This window comes from Lycium ferocissimum, chromosome 4, assembly GCF_029784015.1.
Source record: "Lycium ferocissimum isolate CSIRO_LF1 chromosome 4, AGI_CSIRO_Lferr_CH_V1, whole genome shotgun sequence".
Lineage (NCBI taxonomy): Eukaryota > Viridiplantae > Streptophyta > Magnoliopsida > Solanales > Solanaceae > Lycium > Lycium ferocissimum.
Genome location: NC_081345.1, coordinates 16620845 through 16633420, shown reverse-complemented (window position 1 = coordinate 16633420; position 12576 = coordinate 16620845). Strand labels below are relative to the sequence as shown.

The 12576-nt window shown below is 35.6% G+C and overlaps 1 protein-coding gene across 2 annotated transcripts; it reads right to left on the bottom strand.

Moving 5' to 3' along the window:
• Positions 1–2320: 2320 nt before the first annotated feature.
• Positions 2321–11727, bottom strand: LOC132051640 (autophagy-related protein 3). 2 transcript variants are annotated; one of them, XM_059442800.1, is made up of 10 exons: positions 11400–11727; positions 9994–10064; positions 8207–8323; positions 7956–8122; positions 6791–6876; positions 6627–6678; positions 5866–5931; positions 4626–4753; positions 3100–3216; positions 2321–2616 (listed from the first exon to the last, which is right to left on the bottom strand). In XM_059442800.1, exons 1-9 carry the CDS (start codon positions 11555–11557, stop codon positions 3120–3122), a joined length of 942 nt encoding a protein of 313 aa, XP_059298783.1. In that variant the 5' UTR covers positions 11558–11727; the 3' UTR covers positions 2321–2616; positions 3100–3119. The 2 variants fall into 2 exon arrangements, with proteins under 2 accessions (XP_059298783.1, XP_059298782.1); XM_059442799.1 differs by having other exon boundaries at positions 3096–3216; positions 11400–11724.
• Positions 11728–12576: the final 849 nt, after the last annotated feature.

Sequence of the window (12576 nt, the reverse complement as noted above, 5' to 3'; positions counted from 1 at the left end):
GTGTTACTGCTGGTACTACTACAGTTTGCAGGTTGGGGATATGCTGCAATATACATGAAGTATATTGCAGTATATCATCTGTATACTGTCGGCTAGGACCGGTATCTTTCACACTGATGGTCTGTAAGGGCGTCATTATTACACACATGAATCTTTGCAGGAGTTCTGAGACTGATATACACAAATATATTAATGATATACATGATACATTTGGTGGTGTAATTGGTAAATTTTGCAAATTTGCAAAATTTTATAAGGTCATACATGATCTACTTATTGAATCTTCCTCAGTGGTGGTATTAGTACTTTATGGTACTCATTCCACTGAGGGGGAGACAGTACTTGGAAAATGTATTGGGCTTATGCAAGTTACATCTTCACAAGACATTGGAGCAGTTCACACAAAGTTCACACAATCTTTGGAGCAGTTCTAGTTGCTTTATTATTTAGATTATTGGTTAGTTATTTGTAATATCAACTTGGGATATCTATAAATCCTAAGTTGATCATTAGTTTAATTCTTCATTTCATATTAGCCTTTGGCTACATTTGTAAAGACTTTTGGGATTTGTTTTTGAAAAAAAATATATAAAATCAGCCCTAGGCCAAAAGCCTAGTGGACTTTATTCAAAAAATTTAAAAAAAATAAAGGAAGAAACCTTACGATTCCATCTTTTTTACGTGTGGATTGAACTTACTCCAACACTGCCAATTTGATCGATAAACAAAAGTAGACAAGAACTACATAGTAATGTGGTTAGTCGGACATGACGAGACCAAAAGCTCAAGTGATGGATACACACATATCGCCATTGGGAATTTTAAAAATATATTCATTTCCTTTGTTTTCGTCCTTCCTTTTTCTTATTCTACTATAATTATTATTCTACAGGGAGCTTATTATGATAATAAAATCAGAAAATAGGTTTTTTTTATTCATAATGAGTTTAGTGTTTGATTTTAATTGGTCCATGTAATATTCGACTTAGCATATTTAACTTTTAACCATCCAAATGTGTAGTTTTGGTTTTCAAAACTAGCAAAAATTAATTATTTAACAAGAACATTATTTAAAAAAAAAAAAAATATTAAAGTTAGAACCAAGAGCAGAAAAAAAAGGAAAATTGTGTAGAGTCAAGAACTATTTGAAGGTCGCGGTGTACTTGGCCTTAGATGTGTTTCTTTAGCTGAAAACTCGATTGCAATCCACGTCAAAAATAATAAGTAACGAATTAATACATTAATTAAGAGAATAATTGTGTAAAGACTTCACTTGTAAAGATCCACTGTAGTTAGTGAAATATTAAGTTTCTTTAGTACTTGCAGAAGTGCTAGAATATTATCTCTAACTTGGAAATACTTTGTATATGTGATGTAATACATTACACCTACTTCAAGTGCAAATGTAAGTCTTATAATCAAACCACATAAAATCATTATGTTTCAATATATATCTCTTTTGTCATCCAAAGTATCCTTCCTCCTGTAAGTTTGTTTTGCCAAATTCACACCACGACTTCTATCCTAAATCCTAATAAAAGCGAGATTTTAACTTGTACCCTTCTTCAGGCATGCTTTGACGCAACCTACATGATGGAAAAGGATTAAGACTCTTCGTTATTTTTGAATTGGTGTATGGACCAAAAAGAAATGAATGTGAGGAAGTTTGAATAAAACTTGCAAAGTTGGATTTTGGTAGGATATCTAAAGATCGTTCACTTGGGACATTACCGTACTCTGCATAAACAAAATGTTTTATTAATAAGAAAGGATTCAACTTAAATTCATTGAGAATAATTTTTTTCTACATTAATTTTACCTTCCACAGCAAGTAATTTGTTTTATTCTCTAAGTTACAAATTCCGCTTATTATGGATAATTATGTGTGAAGGGGAGCATTTAACGCGTAGCCAGTAAAGTTCTTCGCGACTGTGTGACGAGGAGGTCGCGGGTTAAGTGACTTGACCTCTTCGCGAAATGCAAAGTGAAATTTGCGATATAATTTGTTCCTTCAGAACCCCAAGCATAAGCGGGAGTAGTCTTAATTCGCTTGTTATGGATAATTATGTGTAACTACCTTTAAATTGACATGACACTGCAGTTTTTGGGGCACGCTTCTGTCAGTCTCTGTAGTGATTCAGTTGTCATAACGTAGGAAGCTAGCAAGCTTTTTAGGTATATTACCATTTCAGAGCACAGTCCATTTGAAACATGGAGAGAGTCCCAAATACAAAACATTTGCTAGTATGGAGATTGGAGAGAATCCCATTTTATTTATTATTAAATAGAAACAATAGATACAGAAAACAGAGACCATCACTTCGAAGGCAGCACTATCGTTTTTGTTGCTTTCATTCAGTTAACTTTTGAAGACGACATTAATAAACAATTTCAACCTTCAAGTGGATCGTGCAAGCTTAAATCTCAAAGTAACCGTAATTCCTCTTGTTAATATACAATAAACAAGGCATGCTGACAATTCATCATGCATGCTCCACATATCCAGAACAACGTCTATTAACAGTATGTACAATTGTTGGTAACATGCTCGTGACACCAACAGATGCATCGTCATCAGATCATTTGGCTGCTTCTCATGCTATGCGCAGCATCTATCTGAAAAATGTAGGAGTAACATCCATAATCATCATCTTCGCAAGTTAGTTAAAAATAAATAAATGAACACCATATCTGGGTCCCCTCCCCCAGAGGGGAGAGAAAAGAAACACCAGAGAATATGAGATAAAACCTCCCTCCAAAATTCAACCAAAGACTCTGCTGTAAATAGACTCTTCACTCTATGGAATCTAAATAAGGACAAAGACTATGATTTCCATCAGACCAATTGAGTTGGGGTCCTTTCAACTAACCCGGGGCATTGAAACTATGCACACAAGTGTAAGCTGAGAAAGTGCTCACTTTGGCCCTTGCGACATGGAGATATTTATTTTTTAAAAAGCCAAGGATATAACTTGTTCTTAAATTCATTAAAACCTTAAAAGGTTGTCCATAGATATTTAACTAGCGGAGAGGACAAGTCTATTTCTGTGAATGGCGAGAGCATACGTTAAGCTTAAGAAATTCACATAACATACCAACCGAAGGAAGTTGACTGCAAATCAGGTGCTGCTGCTACCAAGATCAAAGTCCATGGTGTAATCATATTCAATTGTTGGAATAACCGAAGCCACAAACTTCAAGAATAGGAAAAGGTACCTGCAAATGGTGCTTGAGATCAACATTCAAGAGGAGATCAAAACCTGATGAAAGAGAGAAATTAAAAGGAGATCCAAATTTAGGAAGATCATGCATTTCAGCTGTTGGGCAACATATGTCTCAAATCTTCTGTCTAAAACAAGCACATTTTACTCCCAGGAAAACTACTTGACTCACCCTTAAGGCCCAACAAATCCATAAGATGACTATTGTAGGAATGCGAATATTAAATTAGATGTACAATCATATAAAATATGACAAGATTTGAAATATTACGTCTGACAGATGTTGCAAGCAGCAAACATAGAGGATAAAATGAGAGATCAGCTTAGATAGTTTGATTGAAGCTCATAAAAAGGTATGAGAAAGATTAAAAATTTCATGGAAATAAGTTATCTAAAAGGACCTAAAATCTCATTGAATCAATAAAGACTTAACAAAGCATGACACAATTAAAACAAAGGACCCACGTAGGAAATACAAACTAGTTGAGAATAATCAATTAACCATATAGGGATAACTGTTAGAATTAGAGAAATCCTGATTTATCTAAAAATTAGTATTGGGATGAAATTGACTTGAATAGAACGGAAAAGATATAGAGAATTCATATAGCTCACACCAATTGTTTCAACTTGAGGCAAAGTTGGAAGATTCATTGAGATTCTCTTATATGCAATAAATAAATCTAGATAACTAATAGTCTCAAGTAAACAAGAACTATATCGTTCTCTAAAACTATAAAAGTATCAATAAGAATTTTTGTTTCCAACTATTCTAATGATGTCAGTAGCATACTCCTGCATTTTTTTATCAAAAACTTGAGTTCACTGCTAAAAGCTAGATGGAGGGTTGGGTTGAAATAATGTTTCAGTCATGTCAAAAATGAAACTGGAAATCATCACCGTAGTACTAATTTTTTCCCAACAAAAAGGCTATTGATTTCTTTAAAACGTGAGCACTCTGTTTTTTATCGCATGAAATTCCATATAGATGATTTCTGCTACCATGTCAACCAGTGCTAAAATATGCTCCTGCAGCTGCAGGAAACCTTCCATGGTGCACAGATATGAAATAGAATTTCTAGAACAATATGCAATGGCAACTAACCAACTATCAGGGGAGACACCAGGGAATGCCTAAAAATTTAATGTCAAAGCATCAACTTTCTTGAAAAAATAGATGCCAAAATGAACAGAACCTCCATCTGATTCGTCGCTACATAGTATAGCTCCTTTGAATGCAACATAGTGACAGACTTAAATGCTAACATGCATGCTTTATTCACACATGCATACGTCGACGAGTTGTAAGTATCCCCACATAACCAAATCATATGGGTATTATATGTGTGTAATTATGCATACTGCTTAATGAAAAACGATACTAGAAGAGAAATTAGAGTATACTTGTCAACTTCAGGTTCAACTCCTCTCGACATCAGAACATCAATAATTTTCTTCATCACAGCCCCATGTCGGCAAGGATGTACGGAAGCATGTTTCCCTGGCAGATGTGGATGGTCTTCAATGGTCACCTAAGTTAACAATGTTGAGAACGAAAGATTAAAAAGAATTCATCATCAGAAAACTTGTTTTAGTTAAATAAGAAATAGGGTTATAAAAGAAAGGAACTTGATAATCAGTGTGACAACTCATACAGTTGTTCAGTTGCCATGTATAATTTGGTTCAACAACCAAAAATTTCAACCAGATAAATGGATACTGCTGGTCAAACGAAATAGTCCCTGGTGGGTTCAGTTTTGCACTGACTAGATACGGCTATTACTGTTTCGCAAATCAGTTTGGCATTTTTTGGATACCAAGAAAAAGATTGAGTTGAGATTTGAAAACCCCAAGCAGAGGTCTGGATGTTATTCACACATAGGTTGTATCATCTCAAAGCAAGCATTCCAGCTCCATTATGTCTAAGGGAAAAAATAGAGCCTCTGGAAAAGAGTTATTGACGTCAGATGTGCAAAACAAACCATTACCTCATTCAGTTGAATTTCTTAGAAAATGGCTCAATTGGTGAGCTCGAAGGAGAGAAGAGAGTGGGGAGGGAGGGAGAAATAAAGTGTGTATAGAAGTGTTTGATTGCCGATCAATTAGACAGCAATGATCTGAGTGCAGAGGAGACGGCAAGTGGTCGTAGGAGGGAAATGAAGGCATTTGCAATATTGACAAACTATGCCACATTTAGTTTTTTAATTTAAATAAAAGAACAAATATGATAAAGAAAACAATATCTGGAAAAAGTTGAATGCATGCGCTTAGACTTGATCTCCAGATGCAAATTAGCAAGAAAGAATCCAACCATCTATGACCAAACTACTATACCATGATATAGGCTTGCAGGAATGGCTGTTCTACATAACTAAACGAGTTAACTGAACTGATTCACTTGATCAGTTTCTTCCTTATGACGAATAATGCACAGCCCTGAGATTGCTGAGCAAACAACAATACCATCTTTGTTAAAACTTCTCAAAGAGTTAGACAAGGAGCAATTTTATAACTTCCAACTCTGAATGTCTTGTATTACTTGGACCCTAACTACTGCAATTTCATCTACAAACAATCTACAGCATGGAAAAACTTATTTAAGCTCGACCCTAAATAGCATCTAGACCTAAAAGATGTATCTCACCGTCTTGCGTGCATGATCTTGACTGACATCTTCAAGTACGCGCTCAGGCTGCAAAAGCATCCTTGACTGCCACATAAAATCAGGAAGTGCTTACTACACATGATGAATATTATTAAACACAGTTGCAAAAATTCAGAGTTCATTGTATTGCAATCAGATCATGAAGCTTCCCAGAAGACCGTGATGCATGCCTTAAAAAGAAGAGAATCTTCTTTTTCTAAAAGCAACATTAAATTGATATACTCACGTACAAGGATATTTCAAAGCATCTTAAGAATAGACATTTCCATGAATTTCAACAAGGGGAACCGCGTGGGTTCAAAATTTCATCTTTGAGCAGATCTTGTATAATTTAAATAGAATTAGGACTAAGGAGAGTAAAACAGACTTGGGATAATTCTGCAGAAATGAGTATAAATTATATTTCAAGTGATATGTAGAACAACAACCTCACGCGAAGTATCACATTGACTTAAGCTGCCCAAATATTACCTTCTCATATTTGGATAAGAGGTAACGGAAGAAAAGCCAAATTTCTCATAAATACACCAGTAAGTTTCCCCATTAATCACCCCCCCCCCCCCCCCCCAAAAAAAAAAAAAAAAAAAAAGGAGACACCCATAAAATCCAGGTGAGCGCTCGTTGTATCATCCATTTCTCAAATGTATGGTTACTAAGTTGTTTATTTCACAAATATGTCGTACTCTTTCCATCAACATAATTATATATTTAAGGCAATTAAACGTTTTATTTTGACTGACCTCATCATATCCAGTGAGCCACACACGAGGTGTTTGATAATATTTGTCATACCTACAAAAAGTACAGATAGAAATTTGACATAATAGTTAATAAGCACTTCTCTTTAATGGGAATTGCAAGAAATAGACAAGATTACAAAATCTAATGAATGAAGTTAACTTACGTGATGCTGACATCATAGGTTCGTGTTCTTAGAATGTTGTCATCATCAGGCTCATTGGCCACAAGATACGTGGTCTGAAGGGTAGCCTGCAAGAAATCATGAGAAGTTAACCATTTTGGTATTGTAGATGGAACAATCTCAAAGCTGATAATTTACAGAGATTCAACAAACTGAACTTTGTGCACAAACAAATATCAGAGCAGCATTCTTTATCTTTTGTTTTGGAAAAGAATGGGAAGGCAGTCAGCAGTCATTGAACTGAAAGATAAAGCAGCTTTGGGAAGTTTGAAAAAAGAAGTTTCTTACATCTAACAGTATAAAAAAGAATTTTGTCATATATATTTATACCAGGAGAAAGTCAAATTGAAGGCAACTATTGGATACAAAAAAACAAAAGAAAATGAGAGATTTTTTTCTTGTTTATCAAGCAAGATTTGAAAAGGGGGGAGTTATCAAGCCTTCCCTGTAAGCCATAAACTTACTTTAAAATCTTGTACACCTGCTCAGGTCCATGTGCGGGCAAGGAGATCCTAATAGTTTTTCACTAATGAGGAATCATGTGAATAGTCATAGCACTTCTAAGCTATTCAGCATCTACCTTTAGCTGTTTCAAAAACTACCAATACCACCTGGTCGGCTTTAAACAATTCTATTTCTAAACTTGGGGGCCGTGGAAGCAGCCACTAATGCTTGCATTAGGGTAGGCTGTCTACATCACACCCCTTGGGGTGCGGCCCTTCCCTGGACCCTGCTAACGCGGGATGCTTTGTGCACTGGGCTGCCCTTTTTTCTATATTTCTAAACTACATTATTTGTAGAATAGATGTATTTCTAACTCTAAACACCATGGATGTTATAACTTATAAGGAGAGCAATTCATCAAATGAAATGAAAAGAACTTTTTATATGACCTCTCAATTAGAGCACCAGGAAAATCATCATCAAAGACCATGGAAACATAGCATCAGGTATTTTAGTTTACGAGCATGAACAGCTATAGCCAAGTAGCCAACAGATTGGATCACGATTCTGTACGAAACCATTGTAGTAGGACTTTTTAAGATCAAATAGACAAATACAAGGTGAAACAGTAGGCTGTTGAGATTAATCATAAATCACACAGATCTTAAAACTACAATAAACGCATATAGAGGCAGCTTCTTACAGGGTCTGTTTCTATAAGATTGTCAGCTTCCTCATACTCTCCCATGTCGGGTATGTCTTCCTCTTCCTCACCTCCAAAGTATGATGGGATTGACTGGATAGTGTTCTTTTTGCTGATTTCTAATGCTTCCATAGATGGCAAGTTATCATCCTCCGCACCATTGTTTTCTAAGAAATAAAAGGGTCAAAATGTCACAAGGCAAAATGGATAAAATTCAATTTGTTATTGGAAAGTATAGATATACCAGATACCTTTTGGTTTGCCATGAGTTGCCAGCCAACCATCATTGTCCTCATTATCAAGAAGAACTTCACCTCCAGCAGCCTCATATTCTTCCTCTACTGATGCAGCTCTTCTCAGACAAGGAACTGTGCACAAAGTTAAAGTGGCACGTGACTAGGGCTGGCAAAATGGTTTTAAAAAAAAACACGTAACCATCTAATCCGACCCATCAAATATGGGTTAGATAAATGACCTTTTAAAAATGGATCAACTAGGATATTATTCATATTAGTATATACTAAAAGATGGATATCCAGATGGATAATATGTATATCCATATTATCAATACCAATCGGTCTGCTTATTATTTTTCACGAGTTCTTGCTTTACGGGAGTCTAAGCTTGTTTTGGCTTTTAGCTTGTGTTCTAACCTGATTATTCCTGAAACTATGGATAATATGGATATCCATATTATCCGTCGGTTGACCCATATTTATCCGTGTTAAATATGGGTGGGTCGGATATTTTATCCATTTTTGTTTAACCCGTTTTTTACCCGCCAATATCCGACCCAACCCGCCAGTTTTCCACTCCTACACATGACCTATACTGGTGCATAATAAAAGTTTTACATTCTTTTTCTTTTTGGTTCCTATGAGATGAGTAGAGAATGCCTATGAATGAAGAAATATCTAAAAGAATGGCGAAAAGAACTACAAAGATACAGAGTTCCACCTTCTTTAAGTCGGGATGGGGTGCTAAAATTCTTAAGAAGTCGTTGAAGATTAGAAAGCTCAAAATAAATTAAAAAATTACCAATTCCAAAGAGAGGATTAGTGAGCAACAGAGGAAGATATAGCATTAGGCCACAAAAGTATCCTTAGCAAGATGGTTAACTTGATATAATAGGGGCCGATTGAAACACATAGATTCAGTGCATAACATGTCTTAGGCAATACAGTTCTTAGTCCTACTTCCTAACCACATAGTCACTTCCCAAGATCATCAGGATATCACTTGAAACAAAAAGATGCTAAGCATAACATGTGTTGGGCAACAAAGTTATGAGTCCAGTTTCCTTTTTTTTCTTTTTCTTTTTTTTGAGTCAAAGGTAACCAAATGAGTCCAGTTTCCTTACCTCATGGCTACTTCCATAAGCATCAATATTGTTCGTCCTATTAGATTATGAAACCTCTCTTTCTCAGTACGCTCTTGAAATTGCATAAAAAGGTTTAACAAGTTAGTATTAGAGATTCATCAGTTCTGGATTCTGATGATGATCAATTACTGACATCGGGATAAAAAGGGCAGCCTGGTGCACAAAGCATCCCGCGTTTGCAGCACCCCACGGGGTGCGATGTAGACAACCTACCCTAATGCAAGGATTAGTGGTTGTTTCCACGGCTTGAACCCATGATCAATAGGTCACACGGAGACAACTTTACCGTTGCTCCAAGGCTCCCCTTCAATTTCTGACATCGGAATAACATACCCAAAAGTAACATGGATACATCAATTGTGTTAAAACTATTAATGTTCAACTACTGAACAGAACTTACTCCTTAGCTTTTTGGTTTATTTTCAAGATTAGTTTAGCTTAATTAAGTCTCGCAAGATTAGTTTGCTTAAATTAAGTCTAGCAAGATTAGTTTGCTTAAGTTAAATCGAGTTATTCTAATAAAAAGGTGTAAATTTATCACTAATTAAGTGAAAGAATGAAGTCATCATGCACACATCAATTAGCTAGCTCGTATTTGCCCCAAACACATTGAATTTTATGAAAACTACTAGCAGGATGATGGTTATAGATAGGTACCATTTCTAGTTATCAAGAATTGCTTGTCAGCCGGTAAATACGACTTCCTCTTATTAGGCTCACCTGATTCCCTGTTAATGACCAATGAACCATGACATAAGAATTAGATGCAACAGAAGCAAATCTAATCAGAACTATAAGAGCAGGAGAAAAAAGTTAACATTAGGTTGACCACTGCATAAATAAAATCCTCAAGAACAGACACTTTTTTCTTTTCGTTTTTCAAAGGGGAAGCTAACAAATTTTTCATCTTTAAAGCAAAACAAATAGCTGCACAAGATGACAGAATAACGAGAGAAAAACAAAAATTGATCAGCATCTCAAATATTGAAAATGCATAAAACCTTTATATGAGAAATCAATAGTCCCATTCTGCATCTACTTGATGCCTATCTATGAAACACCTTACTTCATCAAAAAAAAAAAAATCAATAGTCCCATCGATCAATTTTCACTTTAGCATCAAGCAAATTCTTTGTCTATTAATCCTCCATTTCAAAATAAGTGGTGTTTTTACCTTTTTATTTTGTTTTAAAATAAGTGGTGTTTCACAAAATCAAGAAGGCATTAATTATTTTCTTCCAATTTTACCCTTACTTAAATAGATGTAGTTTCACATGCATGACCAAGAAACCATTAAAGATCTATTTCTTTTTCAAGGCATTTGATTAAGGGTAAGTAAAAACACTTCTTACTTTCTAAGAGTGAGTAGTTTTCTTAAGAGGTGTGCCCCAAGCTAAAAACACCACTTATTATAAAACGGAGGGAGTATATGATATAACGCATCATTGATTAACAACCCAGTGTAATCCCACAAGTGTCTGAAGAGGGTAGGATGTACGCAGACCTTTATATATACGTATAGAAATTGTCTCTGTGAGACCTAAAGGTCACGAATTCGAGCGGTAGAAGCAGCCACTAATGCTTGCATTAGGGTAGGTTGTCCGCATCACACCCCTTGGGGTGCGGCCCTTCCCTGGACCCTATTAATGAGGATGCTCCGTGCACCGGGTTTTTTTTTTTTTTTTTTTTTTTTTTTAATAAACTCCAGTTTTGCTAGTACTAGTTGTACCATCAACATACAAGTTCAGATATAGCAGAAAAGATTTCATGTTGACAACCCAACTAGTTTGGTATTGAGTTCTAGCTGTTTTCTCTTCTTCTTTGTTTCTTTTTTTTAGATGAGGGAGGACTACTTGGGGATAATTTGACTTGGTTAAACAGCCGTGTTTTCTATGACCTATGTTTACCTTATGGCATTGAACCAAAGCCCTAGCAGAATCAATATTCACAATTCTGATCCGCAACAAGACATTCAATTGAACTCTTTAAAATTAGATCTAACCTTAGAATTAGCAGCCTACATAGAAAGAAGAAAAAAAGGGGGAAATAGTTCAAGGAATTACCAAGACCAGGTAGGGCATTTGGAGACAAGATTATCGCCAGCTAAGACGAATTCGCTGACGCTGAGAACGCCTTTCTCTTTGAAAGCAGAAACGGTACGAGGACTAGTTATTCTCTCTACCGTACCCTTGAATGCTCCGTGAAGCTGTGACAACACCATTATCAGTTGATGATCAAAGCTCTGATGAAAAGTAAGAACAAACAACTTTCGTCTTTTCTACTCTTTCGAAAGTTGATTGCGAGAAAAGACAAGGCAGAAGTTCCTTTCTCCAGACTTAATTAGAGATTTGGGACGATTAGGATTATTTTAATTTTTCCTAAGACCCGTTTGCCATGAGAACTTTTCACTTTCTTTCGGAAATTTGGAGAAAATATTTATCAGAAATGGCCCTTTTATACTTTATTATACACTTTTATACAAGGTTTATATATTATCTACAGAAAGTAAGTATATAATATTGTATATCGTGTGTATAAATACTGTTGCAAAAAAAAAGTGTACATAACTGAACCACAACTTGCCCACACAACTGAGACGTAATATTTGTACATAACTGAAAGTGACAACAGACGTCTATAAAGCCTCCAAGATTACTAGAACTGAACAACTGACATACCGTCGGGACAACGCCCCGACCTACCTGTAATCTCTATACATTAATAAGAGCACTAGACTCGACTCGGCTCCAGATAGAAATGGAGTACACCGCACCACAGCTGAATGCCCCCAACTACCTAACGAGGAAGTCTGTCAACCTGTACAACTGAACCTGCAATATGAATATAGTGCCCCCGGCAAAAAGGACGTGAATATAGAAAAAATTGTAATTGTATGTAAGGCGGACAAGATAGTTCATGCAAATACTCAAACTCATATAAAAACAAATGAAACATAATCAACTAAGTACATTAGGAAGCTAAGAGGCAACCTAGGAGATTACATGTGAGTCTTACTGTACTTTATGTCATTCTGAACATTCTTTATAACATTCTGATAATAGTTTTGGATTGCTATCTGTAGCAATGTTCTGAGATCATTCACTATAGCACTTGAGATAGTATTCTTTTGATTCATTCCTTACCTTTTGGAAGAAGTGAGTCGTATAGGTCATGTGTGAAATACAGCATATAATAAGGATGTAATAGTATGCACAATTGAAAAACAACATGGGTGACACA

What these genes read in the sequence shown, in the direction of transcription:
- LOC132051640 (XM_059442800.1), bottom strand. Translation starts at nt 11,557, where the DNA reads ATGGTGTTGTCACAGCTTCACGGAGCATTCAAGGGTACGGTAGAGAGA. An exon ending in ATCTTATAGAAACAGACCCT is followed by an intron (nt 6,877 to 7,955) that starts GTAAGAAGCTGC and finishes GATTTCTTGCAG; the next exon opens with GCTACCCTTCAGACCACGTA. An exon ending in GGCTCACTGGATATGATGAG is followed by an intron (nt 5,932 to 6,626) that starts GTCAGTCAAAAT and finishes TTTATGTGGCAG; the next exon opens with TCAAGGATGCTTTTGCAGCC.